At 43.2% G+C, this 24,339-nt stretch overlaps 1 protein-coding gene and 1 non-coding gene across 2 annotated transcripts; one reads left to right on the forward strand and one right to left on the reverse strand.

Annotated features, from left to right (window-relative positions):
- Nucleotides 1-8,717: 8,717 nt before the first annotated feature.
- trnal-cag lies at nt 8,718-8,800 on the reverse strand. The gene has a single exon. It is a non-coding gene; the product is annotated as a tRNA-Leu (tRNA).
- Nucleotides 8,801-11,851: 3,051 nt separating this feature from the next.
- Nucleotides 11,852-22,422, forward strand: tgm2l (transglutaminase 2, like). The gene is made up of 13 exons (XM_041890010.2): nt 11,852-11,997; nt 14,051-14,221; nt 14,392-14,622; nt 15,039-15,157; nt 15,762-15,890; nt 15,987-16,164; nt 16,336-16,474; nt 16,613-16,716; nt 16,873-17,115; nt 17,316-17,582; nt 18,070-18,230; nt 18,390-18,526; nt 21,906-22,422. Exons 1-13 carry the CDS (start codon nt 11,982-11,984, stop codon nt 22,051-22,053), a joined length of 2,043 nt encoding a protein of 680 aa, XP_041745944.2. The 5' UTR covers nt 11,852-11,981; the 3' UTR covers nt 22,054-22,422.
- The last annotated feature ends 1,917 nt before the right edge of the window (nt 22,423-24,339 follow it).

A 24,339-nucleotide genomic window follows, 5' to 3' on the forward strand; every position in this document is an offset into this window, starting at 1 on the left:
ACACGTCTGGCACTGCAGGATTTGAGCCCCTGGCGGCGTAGTGTGTTACTGATGGTAGGCTTTGTTACTTTGGTCCCAGCTCTCTGCAGGTCATTCACTAGGTCCCCCCGTGTGGTTCTGGGATTTTTGCTCACCGTTCTTGTGATCATTTTGACCCCACGGGGTGAGATCTTGCGTGGAGCCCCAGATCGAGGGAGATTATCAGTGGTCTTGTATGTCTTCCATTTCCTAATAATTGCTCCCACAGTTGATTTCTTCAAACCAAGCTGCTTACCTATTGCAGATTCAGTCTTCCCAGCCTGGTGCAGGTCTACAATTTTGTTTCTGGTGTCCTTTGACAGCTCTTTGGTCTTGGCCATAGTGGAGTTTGGAGTGTGACTGTTTGAGGTTGTGGACAGGTGTCTTTTATACTGATAACAAGTTCAAACAGGTGCCATTAATACAGGTAACGAGTGGAGGACTGAGGAGCCTCTTAAAGAAGAAGTTACAGGTCTGTGAGAGCCAGAAATCTTGCTTGTTTGTAGGTGACCAAATACTTATTTTCCACCATAATTTGCAAATAAATTCATTAAAAATCCTACAATGTGATTTTCTGGAAATCTTTTCCTCAATTTGTCTGTCATAGTTGACGTGTACCTATGATGAAAATTACAGGCCTCTCATCTTTTTAAGTGGGAGAACTTGCACAATTGGTGGCTGACTAAATACTTTTTTCCCCCACTGTATGTACCTTTTCTAGATTATCCCCTACCTCCCTTCCTAGTCCAGCGGTAAGCAATGTGTTTTTCATCTCACCAAGAAGAACCACTTTAGAACAACGGATCCTTGAAATTGGTGAGCAGGGCGCACACAGCCCACAACTGGTTTACTGAGCCTGCTAGAGTCAGAGGTATAGTCCTATCAAATATGTGGTATTCTTTGATTCTCCTTATTGCTCTCTCTACATGAATTCTAAGACGGGCGATTTCTTGCCTTCGCCTCACCTCGGCTTTGCACATGTATTTCATTCAGTACAGTCCAGTAATACTCTGGAATGTGGGGATGCGATCCTGAAACAGAGGGGCCCCTTTAGGGGCAAACTGGAAATGATCCTAGCATGAAGTAAAGGTAGTTTACCCAGGTGACACATATCCTAGTGACTGTGGAGTGTGATACATTGAAACAAACAGCTAAATCCAGTTCAAGGAGGCCCTGTCTAACACGGCACAGAAATTGGAAGAACTGATCCATTAGGGTTAAGCTTTAAAGCCAACTCTAAGTGGGTATTCATCTGTTTTGTTTAAGCACTGTACCTGACTCCATCTATCCATAGTCTCTGCTGTCGGCTGTAAAGCCAGAAAAACAGCTTTATAGTACAGTAGTCCCTAAATCCAGTGTGCAAAGCTGTCATCAAGGAAAAGGATGGCTATTTGAAGAATCTCAAATATAAAATATATTTTGATTTGTTTAACACTTTTTTGGTTACTACATGATTCCATATGTGTTATTTCATAGTTTTGATGTCTTCACTGTTATTGTACAATGTAGAAAATAGTAAAAATTAAGAAAAACCCTTGATTGAGTAGGTGTTCTTAAACTTTTGACTGGTTGTGTACATCTTCTATGCCAAATACAGGCCATACAAATTAATACTTGGGAGTTCTTTTTCTGTTAGTAGAACGCTTACAGAAAAATAACAAAACATTTACTTGCATTTACCCACAAAAACACTAAAGTGACTGAAGTTCAGATAGCAAGTCTATACCTGAGCATAATTTAGCAAGCCATGTTCTCAGCTTGAGGGTCCTCATCCAGTGAGTCACTGCAGATATAAGGTTAGGCTACATAAATCAGCCATGAACTATTGAAAATTACAGAAAAAATACACACGTAATAATAGACAACTACCTTAGCTCATCTGGCTCCTCTGAAGGTGCATCCTCTCCATGACAGGCAGCCTCAATGTAACACAGACAAACACATTACAGTTGATGAATGAGTCTACCTGACAAGTGGTATAATTATGCAATAAGGCACGAGGGGGTGCGGTATATGGCCAATATACCACGGTTAAGGGATGTTCTTAAGCACGATGCAATGCTGAGTGCCTGGATACAGCCCTTAGCCGTGGTATATTGGCCATATACCACAACCCCCCGAGCTGCCTTATTGCTATTATAAACTGGTTACCAACGTAATTAGAGCAGTAAAAATAAATTTTTTGTCATACCCGTGGTACACGGTCTGATATACCACGGATGTCAGCCAATCAGCATTCAGGGCTCGAACCACCCAGTTTATAATAAACTAATAGTTAGTTAGTTTGGGGTTAGGCCTACCTTGCAGCTTTTCTGATTATGGCTTTGGAGTGGATGTCCAGGTGAACACAGTCGGCACAAACCGCTCCATAGCATCCGTTTCCCACTCATGGTCTTTAAAAAGGAGTCCACAACAATGTGTTTTGAACACACTTTGGTATTAGCAGTTATTTGTGTAGGGAAATATTGATCTACTTTAGTTATCACGTTTCAGAACTAGCTATATTGGTAAGCGATGCAAAGCTAGCTTCTAGCTAAGTTAGCCAACGTTAGCAGTTCTCAGCTAATTGGTGGCTGTGTTGGCCTGGCAGGCAGTAACTTTAGCTAACTTGCTAGCTAAGCTAACTCGCAACGTTAACTTAAACAATCTTACCTTCAAATGTGTCTGACATCTCTTTTTATTTTCCCCACCCATAGGCGTTGGAGTGCAGGGTTTTCTTCTTCTTCTATGATATAATGGCGGTCCGCAAACCAACGTTAAAGGTGCATGCCGCCACCTACTGTGCTGAAGTGTGTGGTCAATCACGGTTTACAACATTTCTAAATCCTCCTACCTAACTCACTGCTTCTGAGAAAATAAAAAAGAGCCCTACTAACTTCTAATAGACCCTCCCCCATCCCCAAAATCACTTCCAAACCCCCCCAACCCCGTTCAACCTCAATGACCCAACCTCAATAACCCTACACTTCAATCTTTCCCTCTCTTCAACATACTTACAACAATATAACAACACATGCTCCACTGTTTCATCAACCTACACTCCAGACACAAACCATTCACATGCTTGCCAACCAGATTTAATGACGAGTTCAGTGTACAATGTCCTAAGCGCAATCGAGCAAACACCACCTAATCCATCCTGTTCTGACCTTTGTATCTTGGTCCACCAACCTTTCTTTGGAGGGCATATAAATGTGCCCAGAGTCTCATCTCTTCTGCCACACATCTATCAAAATGGCTCTGATCTTACATTTGGCCTCACCTCTACCCAGTGGAACATTAATATCAATTATATCTAGTTTCAAAGCTCTTTTGGCTAACTGGTCTACAATTTCATTCCCTTCCACACCCGAATGTGCTGGGACCCAGCAGAATCTCACTACTACACTCATTCTCTAAATTCTCCATAATAACATGAATACCTCCAATAGTAGGTCACTCCTATTAGATTTACCAGATGATAAACTATTCAATACAGACAGAGAATCTGAGCATACTATAATTCTAGCAGGTTGTAAGTCCTCCACCCACTGGAGGGCAACTATTATCTTTAGCCAACTCTCTTGCTATCTCTCTCAGAATGACCTTCTTGATCCAAACCAGTCAGGTTTCAGGACTGGTCATTCAACTGAGACTGCTCTTCTCTGTGTCACGGAGGCTCTCCGCACTGCTAAAGCTAACTCTCTCTCCTCTGCTCTTGTCCTTCTAGACCTGTCTGCTGCCTTTGATACAGTGAACCATCAGATCCTCCTCTCCACCCTCTCCGAGCTGGGCATCTCCGGCGCGGCTCACTCCTGGATTGCGTCCTACCTGACCGGTCGCTCCTACCAAGTGGCGTGGCGAGAAGCTGTCTCCGCACCACGTGCTCTCACCACTGGTGTCCCCCAGGGCTCAGTTCTAGGCCCTCTCCTTTTCTCCCTATACACCAAGTCACTTGGCTCTGTCATATCCTCACATGGCCTCTCCTATCATTGCTACGCTGACGATACACAACTAATCTTCTCCTTTCCCCCTTCTGATAACCAGGTGGCGAATCGCATCTCTGCATGTCTGGCCGACATATCAGTATGGATGACGGATCACCACCTCAAGCTGAACCCTGGCAAGACGGAGCTGCTCTTCCTCCCGGGGAAGGGACTGCCCGTTCCATGATCTCGCCATCACGGTTGACAACTCCGTTGTGTCCTCCTCCCAGAGTGCGAAGAGCCTTGGCGTGACCCTGGACAACACCCTGTCGTTCTCCGCTAACATCAAGGCGGTGACCCGATCCTGCAGGTTCATGCTCTACAACATTCGGAGAGTACGACCCTGCCTTACACAGGAAGCGGCACAGGTCCTAATCCAGGCACTTGTCATCTCCCGTCTGGATTACTGCAACTCGCTGTTGGCTGGGCTCCCTGCCTGTGCCATTAAACCCCTACAACTCATCCAGAATGCCGCAGCCCGTCTGGTGTTCAACCTTCCCAAGTTCTCTCCACGTCACCCCCTCCTCCGCACACTCCACTGGCTTCCAGTTGAAGCTCGCATCCGTTACAAGACCATGGTGCTTGCCTATGGAGCAGTGAGGGGAACGGCACCTCCGTACCTTCAGGCTCTGATCAGTCCCTACACCCAGGCGAGGGCATTGCGTTCATCCACCTCTGGCCTGCTGGCTCCCCTTCCTCTGCGGAAGCATAGTTCCCCGCTCAGCCCAGTCAAAGCTGTTCGCTGCTCTGGCACCCCAATGGTGGAACAAGCTCCCTCACGACGCCAGGACAGCGGAGTCACTCACCACCTTCCGGAGACATTTGAAACCCCCACCTCTTTAAGGAACACCTGGGATAGGATAAAGTAATCCTTCTACCCCCAAAAAAAAAAAAATAGTATAATTGTAAAGTGGTTATCCCACTGGCTATAGGGTGAATGCACCAATTTGTAGTCGCTCTGGATAAGAGCGTCTGCTAAATGACGTAAATGTGCCCTTGAGCAAGGCACTTAACCCTAATTGCTCCTGTAAGTCGCTCTGGATAAGAGCGTCTGCTAAATGACTAAAATGTAAATATTATCGCCAACACTCCAACTGAGTATACTGACAGTTAATCTGTTAGTCTTCTACATATCTGCACATCAAATTCAGGAACGTAAACGCCTACTCCTGTGCACCCACTATCTGAGTCCTTGGATCCATCTGTGAAAAGCATATAAACTTCGACCAATGTAATTGTCAACCAGTTTCCCTATATTACTGACTTCTGACCAATCTTTCATTTTCTCTACCAAGGTTAGCTCAATAACAGGATCTGGGAGTAACCATGGAGGAACATCCCCTATCACCACAGAAGGGCCAACCTCTAACTCCCTCAAACCACTCTCATCAGCAAGCTTTCCAACTGTCCAACCAAAACCACTGCCTTGTCTACTAGTATATTCCCAACAGTCATCTAGAACAGTAGCAGTGGGATGCTCAACCTCACAGCTTTTCAACCTAACCCAATAAGCGAATGACAATTTTTTATGCCGTATATCCAAAGGCATCTCACCTGCCTCCACTAGTAAGGCACATACATATGTTGATTTAAATGCACCAACACATATCCTTAAAGCTATATACTGGATTCTGTCCAGCTTCTGAAGCCAAGTCTTTTGCCGCTGTTCCATAAACTATATACCCGTAATCAATTGTCGTCCTGATCAGAGCTCTATAAATATCCATCAACGATTGTCTGTCAGCACCCCATTCATAACCAGAGACCGAGCGCATAAGATTCACCACCTTCTTACACTTGGTTTCAACATTTATGACATGATCTTTCCATGTATATTGCTCATTGAACCATAGACATACATATTTGTACTTAGAAACCCTCCCCATAGGCTGTCCATAAAGAAACAACTGTATATTATCAGCCTTTCTTCTTCGAGAACATACAACAAGACTTTGCCACTGACAATTTAAAACCTTAGTCAATCGACCATCTTTCAACATCCACTATAGCTTGTTGAATAGATTTGATCACATGAGAGACATTCCTTCCCCTCTTCCAAATAGCTCCATCATCAGCATACAGGGAAGCCCCCTACCTACATTCGAAAACACATCGTTAATCATAATGTTGAACAAAATAGGACTGATAGCACTGCCTTGAGGAATACCATTGTCAACTCCATAGGCATCAGATAAAATGGATCCTATTTTAATTCGAAAAGAGTGATTAAATAAGAAGGTCAAAACCCAGTTATATAATCTCCCACCAATACCAAGTATGTTCATCTTAATCAGTAGGCCTTCTCTCCACATAGTGTCATAAGCCATTACTTCTTTCATGACCAGAGTTTTTTCAACTTCATTGCTCACCTTTACTAAGACTACACCATCCAAAGTAGATTTACCTTTATGGAATCCACTTTGACATTGACTCAATAAACCTTTATGTTCCAGGAAATGTGACAATCTATTGACTGTCATCTTTTCCATCAGTTTACACAAGTTAAAGGTCAGTGCTATTGGTCTATAACTGTCAGCACATGAAGAGTCCTTACCAGGCTTTACAAAAGGTAATTTTACTGCACGTTTCCAACCAGAAGGTATAACCCCCTCACTCCAAATCGTATTAAATAATCACAGAAGAACATGTATGACCTCATCAGGTAGATGCTTAAACATTACATAGCACAACTGATCATGACCTGGGGCTGTATATCCATAGCCTAAAGGCTAAACTCATGTATGGTAAAATCAGCATCCAAAGAAGAGTCAGCAGTATCCCTTTTCTTATACACATTAACATGAGCATTTAAAATCTCACACCTGCGTTGCTTATATACTTCATCCAAAGTAACCCCACTATGTACCCTAGCAAATGTCTTCCCCAACAAGTCAGCTTTTTCTTTATCAGTTACGGCCATTTTTTGACCCATAACCAAAACAGAAATTCAAGTGGACTTGCTTCTTTCAGTAATCTTCTTCAACATAGACCATACATCCCCCAGCTCAGTACCCCTGCCTATTGTAGAGCAGAACTGTCTCCATGCATTTCTCTTGACAGACTTAATGACCCTACGTACTAAAGCTCTCTTCCTTTGGAAATCAACAAGATACTCAGGAGTCATATTCCTACGCAACACTCTGTAAGCCCTATTTCTTTCTCGAATAGCCGCAGCGCACTTTTCAGTCCACCAAGGAACCACCTTCCTTTTCTCACCCACTGGTACATACACATTTGTAGCACTCAAAATCAGAGAGGTCAGAGGCAGCACATACATCAACCGGCCTGTCTAAAGACAACTGTCCAACACACTTTAAGCAATGATCACCAAACTTTTCCCAGTCTACTTTATGAAAGCACCATCTTCTGAATGGTACCCTATCTGGAATAGTAACATCAAAGTTCATGGTACACGAAATCGGGAAATGATCACTTCCAACAGTAGAATCATTTATTCCATTCCATTCACACATAGATGCAACAGAGTTAGAAGCCATTGTGAGGTCCAGGCAGGATGTAACCCCTCTAACAACAACAACTCTTGTACCACATCCATCGTTAAGATATACTAATGCTCTTGTTTCCATCATATCTTCCACAATAGTACCATTAGCATCTGTATGTGTGCTTCCCCATAAACTATTATGTGCATTAAAGTCGCCGCACCATATCTCTCTAGAGCCCAATTCTCCTGATATTTCATCAAACATCGCTACAGATAGTTGACGACAAGGGTTGTAAAAATTGTGTAACTTAATATTACTACCTGCACTGTAGATTTCCACCATCACACATTCACATTCAGATGGAACAGTTATATTACGATATACAAGACCTTCTCTTATGAACGTAGCACAACCACACAATTTCCTCTCTCCTACATCCCATACTCCCCACCTCTTCCTTTACTGATCGACGCAAGCAATAAAATTGCCTCCCCTTACTACTAGCTTCACACTCCCTTTGCCAAAGATCAATCTCTTTTTCCCGGTTCAAGGACTTGACAAGTGAAATAGATAATAAACAAAAGTGAAATAAACAATAAAAAATGAACAGTAAACATTACACTCTCTCTCTGCACTTGTGTGTGTATGTTTGCTTTGTATGTAATGTGCAATATCTAGTATGTGTAGGCTGAATTCGGAATTTACATGGCCAGATAATTGTTTCTTATATATGTTTGTCATATTTCTGCTGTTGGGAAGAGAATAGGATGTTATGCAGAAAAATATGTTGGAAGGACAAGGCTATGTATGTTTATGCACATGGAAGTCAGTGATTTATGTTTACTAGGTTAATGAGGCAATACAAACGTGATGTGACTAAAATGAAAGGGCATTTAGTTGACTAAAATGGCCTACTGTTTTCATCATTTTGACAATAACTAGACTAAATCATTATTCAAATGACTAAAATGTGACTTAATGATATTTTGGTCAAAATGACTAAGACTAGACAAAATCAAAAAAAAAAAGTGCCAAAACGAACACTGTGCTGTAACTATCACATCACCACCATCATGTTACTTTCTAGGAATTTGTAACCTTCTACGAATGTGTGTCAAGAATCGTGAATACTGTCTCGCTCACGTTGGGCCGAATCTAACGTTGAGACAGAATAGTAAATAACCTAGTACCACAGGTAGCTAGCGGGAGTATATGAACTTCTGGTTAGTTACCAGTATCTTTGCTAGTACCTACAACACGACAATTACGTTTCCTTGCCTAAAAATAATGTCAGAAGTGGGATTCGAACCCACGCCTCCAGGGGAGACTGCGACCTGAACGCAGCGCCTTAGACCGCTCGGCCATCCTGACGTTACTCAATCAGAAGATTGTAACAAGTATGAACACAACCATCGGACTAATAATTGTCTAATCAAACGATTGCAAAGATAGCTAGTGACTAATCAAACGATTGAAAAGTTAGCTAGTGACAATAGTACGGCGAATAACAACTGAATAAATCATGAAACAGGGAAGGATATCTGCGAGCTAGCAAGCATTTGAGCAGCTAGCTATCATGCATAATTCCCAGCTAGCTACAGTAGCTAGCTAGCTAACGTTAGCACGTGGTTTCAAAATCTAGCAAGCTTGACGTTCTAGCTATCATAAATTATCATATATCAGGCGAGACAATAATCGTTTGAGTTATGCATTAGCTAGATTATAATTATATATTTAACGTAATTTTTTTAACATATTGGAAGCTAGCTAGCTAGCTACAGTATGTGCATTTCTCATATAGCATATTTTTTTGTTGAATTGGGAAATAATAGTTAATCATACTTGAGAGACATTTCCAACAAATATTTTTTCATCAGCATTGCCATGGGTCTTTTCCATGGCATTGGTCAATGGTCCTATACCTCCTGCCTCTCTCTCCACACAGACACACACACACACTGCTGTGCTGAATGTTGGAAGGCAGCCCAGGACAGTGAATTTACTCTTGAGGGGGTGTACACTGAGGAAAGGTTTCTGTCTCCTGATGTGACCTCCTCCTGGCATCACTGCAGCACGCACTCAGCCTGTGTTGATAGAGACGTCTGCACATCAAGTGTCACAACTGCGTACACAGGGAAAGGAAGGAGCAAGAACAAGACCTCCTGAAGACCACAGACAACTTTACATCTCTGTACATGTTGATAGAGGTGTCTGACTCACAGTCCTTACTTCAGTGTTACTGTTGTAGTGAAAGAGGGTATTCATGACTCACCTGTGGTGTAATTTCAGGAAGTAACTCGATCTGAGTTGTCCCTGCCCTGTATGTCTACACAACCAGCCTACAGGCAGCAATGCTGCCTCAGTCCCCAGGTAGGACGGGCTATGCTCCAAAAATGCTCCCGCTCTGTCAGAAGGAGAGTATTTATGTCTCAGCGTTTGCACAAGCGTGAGAGGGCAAAATAGGATGAAAGATTGTTTCAGTGACGGTCTGTGGAGAGTTACTAGCTCCCCTGGTGTGAACATTTGGACCAGTGATTATTTTATTAAAACTTGGCTTATCCACCTACTGACCGTATATCACTATACCCCAGACCTGACCTTTACAGCCTGCCATCTTGTTTTCATATCCTCACTGACCTCCCAAGAAGGGAGTCACATAGTAGTGGTGTGACTGGTCATACTGGTCAACTGTCAAGAAGCTTGTCAAATCATCGTCACCTAGGTGCTATGTGGAAGAAGTTCTGTGGGTGGTGGACACCCCATTTTCCCGAAATCTTACTGTCACAGCATTCCTCAGTTTAGTGTCTAACACACTTCTCTCTCTCTTTTGGGTGCGGCAGAGTGATCACCGGGTTGTTTGCCCCCTGTGTCAGCAGGACAGAGGGGCTTCTGTGTGTCAGCAAAAGCAAGCACCACCCAAGCAATGTAACAGCACAGTGGGAATCTGCTGCCATCAAAGTGATTAGAGATGTTATTGTTAGAGATGTTATTGTTCCCTCCACTTTCCACTCACACAATACCATAGGCCTCATTTCTTATTTATAGTCACTGAGAATTCACCAAATATGTCACACACTGTAGCAAGGGGGCCTGGTGCTATCATGGTGATGAAGAAATGTCCCTCATATTCTTTCTCTTGTAGTGTGTCTCCTTACTCCACTATGGGAACATGTCTTCCTGACACACGGTCTGGCTGGAAAACACAGATACCTCTTACTCACTCACCATTCCATTACTCATAAACTGTAACTTCACACAGCCTAATATGTACAGCTGATTGTGAGCATGTACACACTCAGAAGGTACTCTATTATATCGTATTACTATATTGTATATTAGTAATAGAATGGTGGACTTGAATCCTATGACTTGCACTTGAGTTGAGTCTCACAAATTGTATAACTTGATCCTCGACTTGAACTTGGAGTGTTGACCCTCATGACATGACATTGAACGGCAGATGATAGATGAGATGATATTTCAACACCATGCATTACAGTATAAAAATATCCCTTCTTGCTTTTACTACTTTTATTTAACATTGGGACATAGAGACATCATTTGGATAACTAAAAAGATGACCGCTATGATACTTCAACATCATGCATTTCAGTAGAAATACCCTTCCCACTTTTCACATAATTTCAGTAGAAATACCCCTCCAGCTTTCACTGTAGTGGATGTGTAATCGATGTCCTATAATTGATGTTAAACATTTGTTTAAATGGATGTTTAACTTTTGATTTAAAACCAGCTTGGGTTTGATTATTTTGCCAGGAAAAATAGCTCCAGTCAATGTCCTGGACTGCAATTCATATGAATAAAATCTTGGAACAAAATCGTATTTTCCTTCTCAAGTATATCATGCTGTAAACTTATTCAACTTGTATGTTTTGTAATTGGTGACTTTAAGCTCCAAACAGAAAGAAAAAAAGGGAACATGTATGTGCCATAGACTGTGAAACAGGAAATTGTATATGATACAAAACATTTACTGGAAAACTGTTGGAGTAAAAGTGTGCCCCATGCCCTGAACCCTTTATCCGCTTAACAAAGAACCCAGTGTCTGAGCTTAGATCACAGGGGGAGAAAAAGGTTCCCGCACACGGCTGACACAAACTATAGTAAATACTTGGGCTCTAATGCTTTTTTCTGTGTAAGTAAAATATTGAAGTAGGCAAAGCTTGTGCTTCCCAATTCAAGCACGTATACACACGCACGCGTGGGCACACATCCAATCATGCACGTACACACACACACAGACTGTGGGTACACCTCTGTTCTGGATCTCCACAGAGTGTGATGTCAGAGGTCAGGGAGAACAGTGAATGGGAGGTGTGTATGTGTGAACATGTGTGTTGGAGCACTGGGACAGGGCCATTCCTCTCCAGTATAAATACTGGGACCTGGTGGAGACAGGGGTAGAAAAGTGAGGCATACACCTTCAGGGCTGTGTGAAAAGACAAAAGAGGAATCAAACTTATCATAAAAGGAGGTTACACTTAGAGAAGAGAAGATTCACAGAGGACTTATTCACCACAAAGAGTGGAGAATGGCTGACCAAAACGGTAAGTGATTTATAATTATTTCACATATTTTTTAAACCATTGGTAGTGCCCTCCGAAGTAGAGGAGACAAATATTACAAGCAATTTTCATATCTGTGAAAAGTGTGCTGCCGGATGAATTCACAGCAGTGTGTTAAGGTCACTCAATCTAATTTAAGCAATGCGTACCAGGAGAGTAAGAGACCAACAGGCTCGTATGCACTAATCATACAAATATGAGGATGGAGCAGAGGTGTTATCTGACAAAGTTGATCCTGAAATGTGTACATTTCTCAATTTAAACATAATATATAGTAGATCTGTGTTTCTCCTAGTCTAATATTTAAGTTGGTCTGTCTCTGTCTGTGTCTCTGTCTCTGTGTGTGATCATAGTATATGGCACTCAACTGTGTCTAACCTCAGGAATGGCTGAAGGATGACTTCAGTTTGATGGCTTAGATTGGTCTCTTTTGTGCCAACCAATCTGACCTGGCACACCAGGGCTATACTTATTTATTACTTGATGGTTTATAAAGCAAAAAGTATCAAACTTTTCACCTCTGTTTTCTAAAAAAATGTTTTCTCCCACACTACTGTTACAATATAGTAGTAACATCCATTTCTGGCAATCATTGTCATAACCTTTTAATATCAAAACAGCAATGTTAATGTTTTCATGCATCATGCTTGAGTGGAGTTGCCTACCTACAGTAGATTCTATAAATATGAAGTGGGGTCCTTGACTTTGTGACTCACACTGATAGTCAGGCTCCAATTGATGACTTGTCTGACCTTTCTGTGGTTTGACCTGTACAACATGGGACCATTGTGATTGATATGACTAAACTAGAGATCTGTCTAGAAATATTAGTATCTACAAAAGTAATAGTACAAGTGTGGTCTGGTTACCCCCTAAGATTTCCTCTTGAATTCATTATTTATACACTACCGTTCAAAAGTTTGGGGTCACTTAGAAAAGTCCTTGTTTTCAGAAAGAAAAGCAATTTTTGGTCCATTAAAATAACAGCAAATTGATCAGAAATACAGTGTAGACATTGTTAATGTTGTAAATCGCTATTGCAGCTGGAAACTGCTGATTTTAATGGAATATCTACATAGGTGTTCAGAGGACCATTATCAGCAACCATCAGTCCTGTGTTCCAATGGCACATTGTATTTGCTAATCCAAGTTTATCATTTTAAAAGGCTAATTGATCATTAGAAAACCCTTTTGCAATTATGTTAGCACAGCTGAAAACTGTTGTGCTGATTAAAGAAGCAATAAAACTGGCCTTCTTGAGACTAGTTGAGTATCTGGAGCATCAGCAATTGTGGGTTCGAACTGAGCAAGAGGACAAATACATTAGTGTCTAGTTTGAGAAACAGACGCCTCACAGCTCCTCAACTGGCAGCTTCATTAAATAGTACCCGCAAAACACCAGTCTCAACGTCAACAGTGAAGAGGCGTCTCCGGGATGCTGACCTTCTAGGCAGAGTTGCAAAGAAAAAGCCATATCTCAGACTGGCCAATAAAAATAAAAGATGAAGATGGGCAGTCTGAGATATGGCTTTTTCTTTGCAACTCTGCCTAGAAGGTCAGCATCCCGGAGTCGCCTCTTCACTGTTGACGTTGAGACTGGTGTTTTGCGGGTACTATTTAATGAAGCTGCCAGTTGAGGACCTGTGAGGCGTCTGTTTCTCAAACTAGACACTAATGTATTTGTCCTCTTGCTCAGTTGTGCACCGGGGCCTCCCACTCCTTTTTCTATTCTGGTTAGTGCCATTGGAACACAGGACTGATGGTTGCTGATAATGGGTCTCTGTACGCCTATGTAGATATTCTATTAAAAATCAGCCGTTTTCAGCTACAATAGCCATTTACAACATTAACAATGTCTACACTGTATTTCTGATCAATTTGATGTTATTTTAATGTACAAAAAAATTGCTTTTCTTTCGAAAACAAGGACATTTCTAAGTGACCCCAAACTTTTGAACGGTAGTGTAAGTATACAGTAGAATAGGTTTTATTAGAAGTGACTGAACCCTATGTCTTTTCTTTCATTGTGTTCCAGGTGTATTCATGGGAATGGACCTGCGTTGCCAGGTGAACAACCATGCCCATCGTACAGAGGAGATGGACATGGAAAGGCTGCTGGTTCGTAGGGGGCAGTCCTTCTCCCTCGCCTTGCAGTGCTCCACAACCCTGCCCCCTAAACACAAACTAGCCATGATCTTGCATCTAGGTAAGCAACTCAAGGACAAGGACCATAATCTTAAGTCGGCTATAGAGTGGATACTATTGCACAGTGGGAGGAGGAGTCAGTTATGATTGACAGATATAAAAATGAAATGATCTGGTAAAACAGCTTTGACTGACAGTACAGTATATGTGTGGTTTTGTTTGTGTGTTTAGGTAAGGAGGGTGAGGTTGTGGTGAAGGTGTTGGATGCCCGTGCTGGCAGTGACAAGTGGTGGATCCGCCAGCAGGGGGCTCAGAGTGAGGTGCTGCTGACGGTCCACAGCCCAGCAGACGCCCCTGTGGGACTCTACAGCATGACAGTGCTGCACCTCTCCCCTGACGGACACATCCTGGAGCAGACAACACCAGAGACGTTCTACCTGCTCTTCAACCCCTGGTGCAAAGGTGAGCTCACACATGCATGCGCTGCGTCCACATGCACACACACACTAGTTGAATCAGTAAAAAAAATATTGATAGTGCTCAATTTTGTGGCACTGCACCCTGTCCTGTTTTATTTGCTCTTTTGGTGAGGTGGAGGGCTTAGGGTGGTGCCACTCTCAGAAGGTCAGAGTCAGGGAAGATACTGTCTTCAGTTGTGTATTTGTGTCCGTCCCTGCGATTACTTTGAAATAAATTTGAGCTGAACATGAAATTATAACAATGTATAGAAAAATATGAAATTAGTGGAAGAGATTGCTTATATGAAAGTTGTCAGTTGTGTGATATCACTACAATGAGAATGAAGCTGTTGGCCCAGATGTTTTCGCACACTGCCTCACTCAGAGTGTCCTCTGGGTCTTTGTTTTTCTCCCTCCCAGCTGATTCTGTGTACCTCCCTGATGAGGAGCTGCTAGAGGAGTACATCCTGAATGAAAATGGCCTCCTTTACCAGGGTTCCTGGGACCAGATCTCCTCACTGCCCTGGAACTTTGGACAGGTAGCAAACAAACAGCACTTCTGAAGGACAGACAGCCAACACAGCTGAGACAGAATGGAGAGCCCAAACCTGTTGATCACATTATTAACCCATCGATCCAATGAGAACCAGATCTCAGTGATGTGCAGCCTGAATCACAGTTCTAGCTGAGGTGTTTTCAAACAGAAAGATAAACAACAGGGCATGTGGGTGGGTGTTGGCACCCAGTGGTTTCTGTCAAGTCTGATGGCTTGATGGTGGCCTGTGTGAACTGTCACAGCTTGGTGGCATTTGGAGACACAGTGCACCAGCTGGCTGAGGAAATATCTTTGGTGGATGTAAGACATTTCTACACTGGATGTGTGAAAATGCCAACCACTCAAACATGGGTTTGTCTCAGCTCAGAGAGAGAGACAGAGACATAGTCACATAGAAATTGAGAAAGAGACAGACAACCTGCATGGCTTATGGTCTCCATCTAGTGAGGAGGAAAGTGCATACAGTCACGATCACCAATGTATGTATTTTTAACACTGGTTTGAGATTCGTATCTACGTCATCATGAGCTCACTTAATGCGTTCTCATAATATTTTTACGTTTAATCCCTCATGTCATTTTTCATAGTTTGAACAAGATGTGGTGGACATCTGTTTTGAAATCCTGGACAATTCACCTGCTGCACTGACAAACCCAGAGATGGACACAGCCAACCGAGCAGACCCAGTGTACGTGAGCAGGACAATTACTGCAATGGTAAGGTTCACCCGATAACTTCTTTATTTCTACACATAGGGAATAGCTATAATCTTACAGTAATTAACTTACCCTACCTACTCTACACATGTGCAGGTAAACGCTAATGATGACCGTGGCGTGGTGTCGGGCCGTTGGGACGGGAAGTACGATGACGGGGTGCCGCCCACACGTTGGACCGGCAGTGTGCCCATCCTCAGGCGCTGGAGTGAGGCCGGGGCACAGAGGGTGCGCTACGGACAGTGCTGGGTGTTCTCAGGAGTAGCCTGTACAAGTGAGAGACACATAGCAGACAACACACTGACACAAGATGTCTCTCTCTCTTTGAACACTCTCTGGTTCTATATTTTCACTATCAAATATTTCATTCAGCTACAGTATATTAAGCTATAAATAGACTATATGCTGTTTGCTGATTGGTTCCTTCCTCTCACCCATCCCACAGTTCTTCGCTGTCTGGGCATACCCACTCGCCCAGTTACAAACTACTCCTCTGCCCATGACACTGATGGTAACCTGAATGTGGACTATATGTACGACGAGCAGCTGGAGAGTGTGTCTGAAGGCAGGAAGGACATGATCTGGTAAGGCTCACAACCTACATTTCTATAGTTTTCATAAGTTGCTTTCATTTCTAGATATCATCTTAGAATTATGCATGGAATTGGTGGCTTCAAATCAGCATAGTACGTGTGTGTGTGTGTGTGTGTGTGTGTGTGTAGGAACTACCATTGCTGGGTGGAGTCATGGATGGACAGGGAGGATCTTCCTAAAGGCTATGATGGGTGGCAAGCTCTGGATCCCACCCCACAGGAGAGGAGTGATGGTACGGTCCCACTTCATATTCATGACCAGTCTTGGTCTTACTAAGCCCCTTCAAAACAAACATTTTATGGTTGGGCTACTACAGGAAGTTACATTTCTTAATATGTTTTCTGTCAAGTGGTTTTTCTTTCCCTCATCTCTATCTCCTCCTTCTCAGGGGTGTACTGTTGTGGGCCCTGTCCAGTGAAGGCAGTGAGGGATGGTGATGTGGGGATGAAGTATGATGCAGCTTTCGTGTTCTCTGAGGTGAACGCAGACCTGGTCACCTGGATAGTCTACCCAGATGGCCAACGCTCACAAGTTTCCCTCAACCAGAAGACAGTGGGCCAAAACATCAGCACCAAGAGTGTGTACGGAGACTACAGAGAGGACATCACTAAACATTACAAATACCCCGAAGGTATGCAGTTCCTTCCTTTAAACAAACATACTGTAATATTCACACCTGCACAAATATTAGCACAGATGGGAACATACCTAAATAGTACAGTAGACTGTTACAGACTACAAATACCCCAAGGGAAGGGTGTCACTATGGACACATACCACACGAACACACCGTTAATTTAACAGTATGACATCCTCCTTCCTTTCGACCAGGTTCAGTGAAGGAGCGTGAGGTGTATGAGAAGGCAGGACGGCGGGTAACGCAGCCGAATGGAGGACCAGGGCAGCTGGAGCTGAAGATCAAACACGCCCAGGCTATCCTGGGGACAGACTTTGATGTGATAGTGGAGGTGCACAACGTGGGTGGAGAGGACACCCCAGCCCAGCTCACTGTGACGTCCAACGCTGTCACCTACAACAGCCTCCACCGTGGGGAGTGCCATAGGAAGACTGCCAGCCTGACCGTGCCAGCCCAGAAAGGTGGGCCTCAACTGCCATCACACAATCAAACTTTTTAGTGAAGTTTATAATAATAATAATAATAATAATAATAATAATTAGTCATTTAGCAGACACTCTTATCCAGAGCGACTTACAGGAGCAATTAGGGTTAAGTGCCTTGCTCAAGGGCACATCGACAGATTTTTCACCTAGTCGGCTCGGGGATTAGAACCAGCGACCTTTCGGTTACTGGCACAACGCTCTTAACCACTAAGCTACCTGCCGCCCCCCTTTATCATGGTGCAATATACGATAGGAATCAAGAATCATGACTGAAAACTTTGAACTAGTGTGAGCCCGTGTTTGATTTATTTTGTTTACAGGCACTGGGTCAGTCTGACCTAGAACATCCCTGGTCTTCTTGTATGTTTAGGAACCGAGTAAACCGTGCAAAACAATACCACGGAAAGAGTGTGAAAATAATACAATAACATACATTCTCCTCTCATCCCTATTATTCTCACAGCTCATAAGGAAGTTATGCGTCTACGGTACGATCACTACGGGGCATGTGTGTCTGAGCATAACCTGATCAGAGTCACAGCACTGCTCCAGGCCAGCGGCCAGCCCGAAGTCGTCCTGCAAGAGGTCAACATCCAACTGAGCATGCCCCAGCTCCATGTCAAGGTACTATCTGGAACTGGGAATGGCTCTGGTGAAGCAATGCTTAAATTGAGTACTACTGGTCATGAGAATGGATATGTTCAAGAGCAATTGATTTAAGGTTGTTTGTTACTGAAATGATCATTTCTGATGATGCCTGCAATGTCCATGTTCTTGCTCCAGGTAGTGGGAGATGCAGTTGTATCTGGGAAATTGATTGCCCACATCAGCTTCACCAATCCACTGCCTATTACCCTCAGAGGGGGCGTGTTTACTGTGGAGGGGGCAGGTCTGACAGCAGCGCGGGAGATCCAAGCACCGTAAGTATCTCTGTGTGTTGTATGTGAGAGAGGAGATCCAATCTTCATTGAATTTGTATAAGCTTTTTCAGCAATGAGAGAATGAGAACAATGATCTATTATTTTATGTAGACCTGAAACTCTTTAAAACCCAGGGCTCTTTAAAGATCCTGCACCCTGTGCAGCAGCTGAAGATGTAGAGAGGGATAGCAGCTCAGAGAGCTCTTGGCTGCCATGGTAAATTCCTCAGCAAGGACATAGTCTGACGACATTGCATGAGTAAAAAGAACAAGATCTGCTTTTCTCTTGCTCCACCTCCCTTAAAAAGACAAAGCAAGAGCCTAACATATCCTCCTCATCCCAGGCCAAAGACGACTAAACCGGCCCAGCGTGGCTCTCCAGGACCACAGGCCAAATGTTACCACACATAACCTCCAAAAGGAGATGCCAGTGTAAACATATGCCCTCAGACTAAACACAGGATCATTTCTCTGCCCGCAGTCAGGGTGAATTTAACATTCTTTGACAAAACATCACACTTCCTGGATGGACCTAGCCTACCTCATTTTTTGGTCAACACATGTAGCTCAAGTGTGAAAAAAAAAAACGAATGCCACATTTTCATAGCAGCACTAGGGTTTGGCGGTATCCAGATTTTCATACAGTCATACCGTTTTTGTACCGTACTGGGGTATACGGTATTACCAAAGATTTTTTATAACTAACCCAAGATAGACCAGAACCTATCGTTTCCAATGGGAGCAAATTAATCATAGTGGGCCGAACAAGCAAGGAGGTGGGCAGAGCCAAGCATGAGCTAGTGAGATCCTATTTACATTTACATTTACGTCATTTAGCAGACGCTCTTATCCAGAGCGACTTACAAATAGGTGCATTCACCTTATAGCCAGTGGGATAACCACTTTACAATGTTTGTTTGTTTGTTTTTTGGGGGGTTTGGGGGGGGTAGAAGGATTACTTTATCCTATCCCAGGTATTCCTTAAAGAGGTGGGGTTTCAAATGTCTCCGGAAGGTGGTGAGTGACTCCGCTGTCCTGGCGTCGTGAGGGAGCTTGTTCCACCATTGGGGTGCCAGAGCAGCGAACAGTTTTGACTGGGCTGAGCGGGAACTATGCTTCCGCAGAGGTAGGGGAGCCAGCAGGCCAGAGGTGGATGAACGCAGTGCCCTCGTTTGGGTGTAGGGACTGATCAGAGCCTGAAGGTACGGAGGTGCCGTTCCCCTCACAGCTCCGTAGGCAAGCACCATGGTCTTGTAGCAGATGCGAGCTTCAACTGGAAGCCAGTGGAGTGTGCGGAGGAGCGGGGTGACGTGAGAGAACTTGGGAAGGTTGAACACCAGACGGGCTGCGGCATTCTGGATGAGTTGTAGGGGTTTAATGGCACAGGCAGGGAGCCCAGCCAACAGCGAGTTGCAGTAATCCAGACGGGAGATGACAAGTGCCTGGATTAGGACCTGTGCCGCTTCCTGTGTAAGGCAGTTCTATAATTTATTTGCATATTTCATTAGGGAACACCTACTCTGTGAAGCGTGCGTGTGAAATAACTCAAATTTGGCAAAGTCTACAAAATGCAGTCCACTCAGTTTGTTACAGATTTTAGTTTTGGAATCAGAAAACTGTATGGAGATCAAATGTTTCATCGATGAGAAAATGTGCAGAATGTCAGCCAAAATCCATCTTCTCCCACTGCCGGCCACTGGGCTTCCTCTCATCACCATATTTGGTAATGAGTGGAAACACCAACCGGATGCTTCACATTTATACATCCGGTGAAATATCTGGCTCATAGTTCTATCTGGGGTATTACCGAATGTGCATGCACACAAGGCGCTATTTTAAAAAAACACACACACAAAAAAAAAAAATTTTGGCAACAGGGATCTTGATCCAGGAGGGGATTGAATGTCTCTGCTGTAACCAATAATCTTGATCTTGACATCTAGCCACTTAGCTAGCAAGCTAGCAAACCAAATGCATAGCTGGAGCCCTGAGCTGGATAATTTATTTGACACATCTTAGATTTCTTATAGTCAAACTTAATATATAAGCAGTGGCGTAGCAGGTGCCCCCAACCCAATAAACACTCTTTCGGGGGAGTATTGAAAATCATACCATCGGTATTTTGAAATACCCCGGCATACGGTATAAAAGGTACAGTATATCACCCAAGCCTAAGCAGCACATAGCCACAAATGTAATTTCTGGCAGCTAATCCAGTTTAAAATTCCATGAGACCTCAATGTTAAACTATTTAGTATGTGTGTGGTCACCAATTTGTAAGTCGCTCTGGATAAGAGCGTCTGCTAAATTACTTAAATGTAAATGTCTTTCCCAGAAATATATGGCTACAAAAAAGTTGCTATTACCAGACAACATTTCTGAATGAGCTGGTGTTTGGTTTACATGCAAGAGGTGTTAAAATACACTGAACACAAATATAAATGCAACATGCAACAATTTCAACGATTTTACTGAATTACAGTTCATATAAAGAAATCAGTAAATTGAAATAAATTAATTAGGCCCTAATCTATGGATTTCACATGACTGGGCAGGGGCGCAGCCATGGGTGGACCTGGGAGGGCATAGGCCCACCCACTTGGGAGCCAGGCCCACCCACTGGGAAACCAGGCCCAGCCAATCAGAATGAGTTTTTCCCCACAAAAGCACTTTATTACAGACAGAAACACTCCTCAGTTTCTTCAGCTGTCCGGGTGGCTGGTCTCAGACGATCCCGCAGGTGAAGGAGCCGGATGTGGAGGTCCTGGGCTGGCGTGGTTACACGTGGTCTGCGGTTGTGAGGCCGGTTGGAAGTACTGCCAAACGACGTTGGTGGTGGTTTATGGTAGAGAAATGAACATTCAATTATCTGGCAACAGCTCTGGTGGACATTCCTGCAGTCAGCATGCCAATTGCACGCTCCCTCAAAACTTGAGGCATCTATGGCATTGTATTGTGTAACAAAACTGCACATTTTAGTGGCCTTTTATTGTCTTAGCACAAGGTGCACCTGTGTAATGATCATGCTGTTTAATCAGCTTTTTATATGCCACACCTGTCAGGTAGATGGATTATCTTGGCAACTCCACATTTTCACTAACGGGGATGTAAAGAAATTAGTGGCCAAAATTTTAGAGAAATAAGCTTTTTGTGCATATGGGAAAATACTGGGATCTTTTATTTCAGCTCATGAAACATGGGACCAACACTTTCCATGTTGCATTTATATTTTTGTTCAGTATAGCGTGACATGTTTGACATGGCCTCATTGAACACAGCAGGAGACCTTCGTCAGTATTTTAACCGTTAGTGGAGTGCACCAAGACTGAGTTGAAAGAACAATGTGTGCTTGTGGTGAAACTTTCTCTTTTCTCCTACAGAGGTGACATTGGCCCAGGTCAAGAGGTCAAGGTCAAGTTGTCCTTCAAGCCCACCCGAGCTGGCCTGAGAAAACTAATGGTCGACTTTGATGCAGACAGATTAAGGGATGTTAAAGGCATTGCCACTTTGATTGTGCGTAACAAGTGAACTGTCAATTAACAATGTATATCATATCATGTATATTTTTATATTTAAAAAAATAACCCTGTAAATGCAATATGAAAGTGAGTTGCAAAATAATGTGATGTTTTTTCTATTGTTCTTGATGATCTTATGAAGGGATTTATTAGCCTTGGCAAAGAAAGGTGGGCCTCTGAATCCAAAAATCCGGAGTCAATCTATGAGACAAAAGTAACCATACCCTTACAGTATTTAAAAGATATGGCACACTATTTAGAAGCACATATTGTACACCGCTGTGGCTTCATTAGACATTATGTATGTAGTATCTGCTCTTCATTTATACTCATGTGAAACATGTTCGTGCTGACTTTATTAATAAATGATCAAATAAAATATTAATAGACGTATGAAATTTGAAAGGTGTCAAAACAAACAGTAAAAATTGACATTTTAAGACTGGCTTTTTTTTTTTTTTTTTTATCATAAACTAAATTGGATGAAGCCTGAGTAAATCACGCAACAAACATCTGTCTCTCAGCTCTCTGATGGTGGTGCCTTTCTTTGCACAGCCTTGGACAGGGCTTGCTGAATGACAGGGTACAGTTTGAAACACCCCTCAATGCATGTGCGCACACCCCCAGTCAGGGTGTCCTCACCCATCTCACCATCCGACTGCAGTCCAGATATCTGGTTCAGACTGGGCAGAAATGCAACTGAGAGGCTACCCAAATTCTCCCCGGATCCTGACACCAAGTTGCACCCATCTTCCTCCAGATAGGTAGGGTCGATGAGGTATGTGGCAGGATCCTGACGGATTGAGCAACCAATAACAAGATCATACATCTCTATACCTGCGTCTGCCAGCGCCATGGACGCACAGGTGACTGCATGTGCCAGGATGGAACCGTCGTTTTCCAGGACCATCACATTGACTTCAATCTGAGAGCGAGGATACTTGTGCAAGTACACGCCTGGCCTTAGGCTCTCCAACAGCATCAGTGACATATCCTTTTCATCACTACCTTGAATCCACGAGCCCCTACTCTCGACAGGAGAATGGGGAAAATCTCATGTCAGTAATCAGTCTTCCGGATTTCATATTGGCCTCATCCTTGCGCTCAGTCTCTCTCGGTCCATACACACAGCAGATGAGCTTCGTATTCCCGGCTTCAATATAAGATGAACCTTTGGCTTGACTATTCAACCCTCATCGGCCAAAAACTGATCAGACATCCACCCTGGCGTCGTTTGGAGCAGAGGACTTCTTTACCACGGTTTTACACAGAAAGAGAGATGGACTTTGAGACACTTCCGGACCACGTACCCTTTTCGTATCAGTCGGGGAATAGTTCTTCCAAAATGTGTATCTACCTGGGCCGCGTGCTATGTTTGTTCAAAGATTATTTACTTTCTTCTCTGGTCTGTTGCTGTTGCTCGAAGAGATCACATGGGACAGTGTGTACAACACCAAATATATCCCGCGGCAACATCGCATTCAGTTTAAGGTTCCTCCAATATCACACATCTGCTCCCATATCACCTGCTGAACTGGAATGCAGAGATTAAACAAAACAATGAATTATTCAATGTGCTGGTAACATGAAATTACACAACAATACTTTATCAAATGCAGATGGTGAAAAAAAGCTTTGAGGAAATACAGAAGCTTTTACTTTTATAGGCTAGGGATGTTATAATTATTGCCATACATAGTGTGACAGACAATGCATTTGTTCCACTAATGGATCGGAAAATATCAATTGTATTAATTATATATCCACATAATCAAACTATAATGTATTTGACATAATGCACTGACTATTTATTTTTCATTGCATCAGCCAGTTCGAGCGGGTGAGGTCACGTGATTGACAGTGAACTACAACCAATAGAAACTTAGTCTCATTGAAGTGACTGTGCCACAGATAGAACAATGAGACAGATATTTCACCGGATGTATAAATGTCAAGCATCCGGTTGGCGGTTCCACTCACTACCAAATATATATGGTAGTGAGAGGAAGCCCAGTGGCCGGCAGTGGGAAGATGGAACGAGGTGGATTTTGGCCGACATTCTGCTAATTTACTAATTGATTAAACATTTGATCTCAATACAGTTTTATGTTCCCAAAACTACAATCTGTTACGAACAGAGTGGACTAAGTTTAGTAGACTTTACCCTTTGCCAAAGTTTTTAAAAATGGCGTTGTTTAGAAGGCGTGCAAAGGTGAATTGAGTTATTGCACACGCGCACATCACAGGCGTAGGCGTTCCCCAACGGAAATATGCAAATAAATGCTAGAACGCGCCA

This window comes from Coregonus clupeaformis, chromosome 29 (assembly GCF_020615455.1).
Source record: "Coregonus clupeaformis isolate EN_2021a chromosome 29, ASM2061545v1, whole genome shotgun sequence".
Classification (NCBI taxonomy): Eukaryota; Metazoa; Chordata; class Actinopteri; order Salmoniformes; family Salmonidae; genus Coregonus; species Coregonus clupeaformis.

Coding starts and splice junctions, on each gene's coding strand:
- tgm2l (XM_041890010.2), top strand. Junction 15,891..15,986: donor GCAGGACAATTACTGCAATG/GTAAGGTTCACC, acceptor ACACATGTGCAG/GTAAACGCTAATGATGACCG. Junction 16,717..16,872: donor CCCACAGGAGAGGAGTGATG/GTACGGTCCCAC, acceptor CCTCCTTCTCAG/GGGTGTACTGTTGTGGGCCC.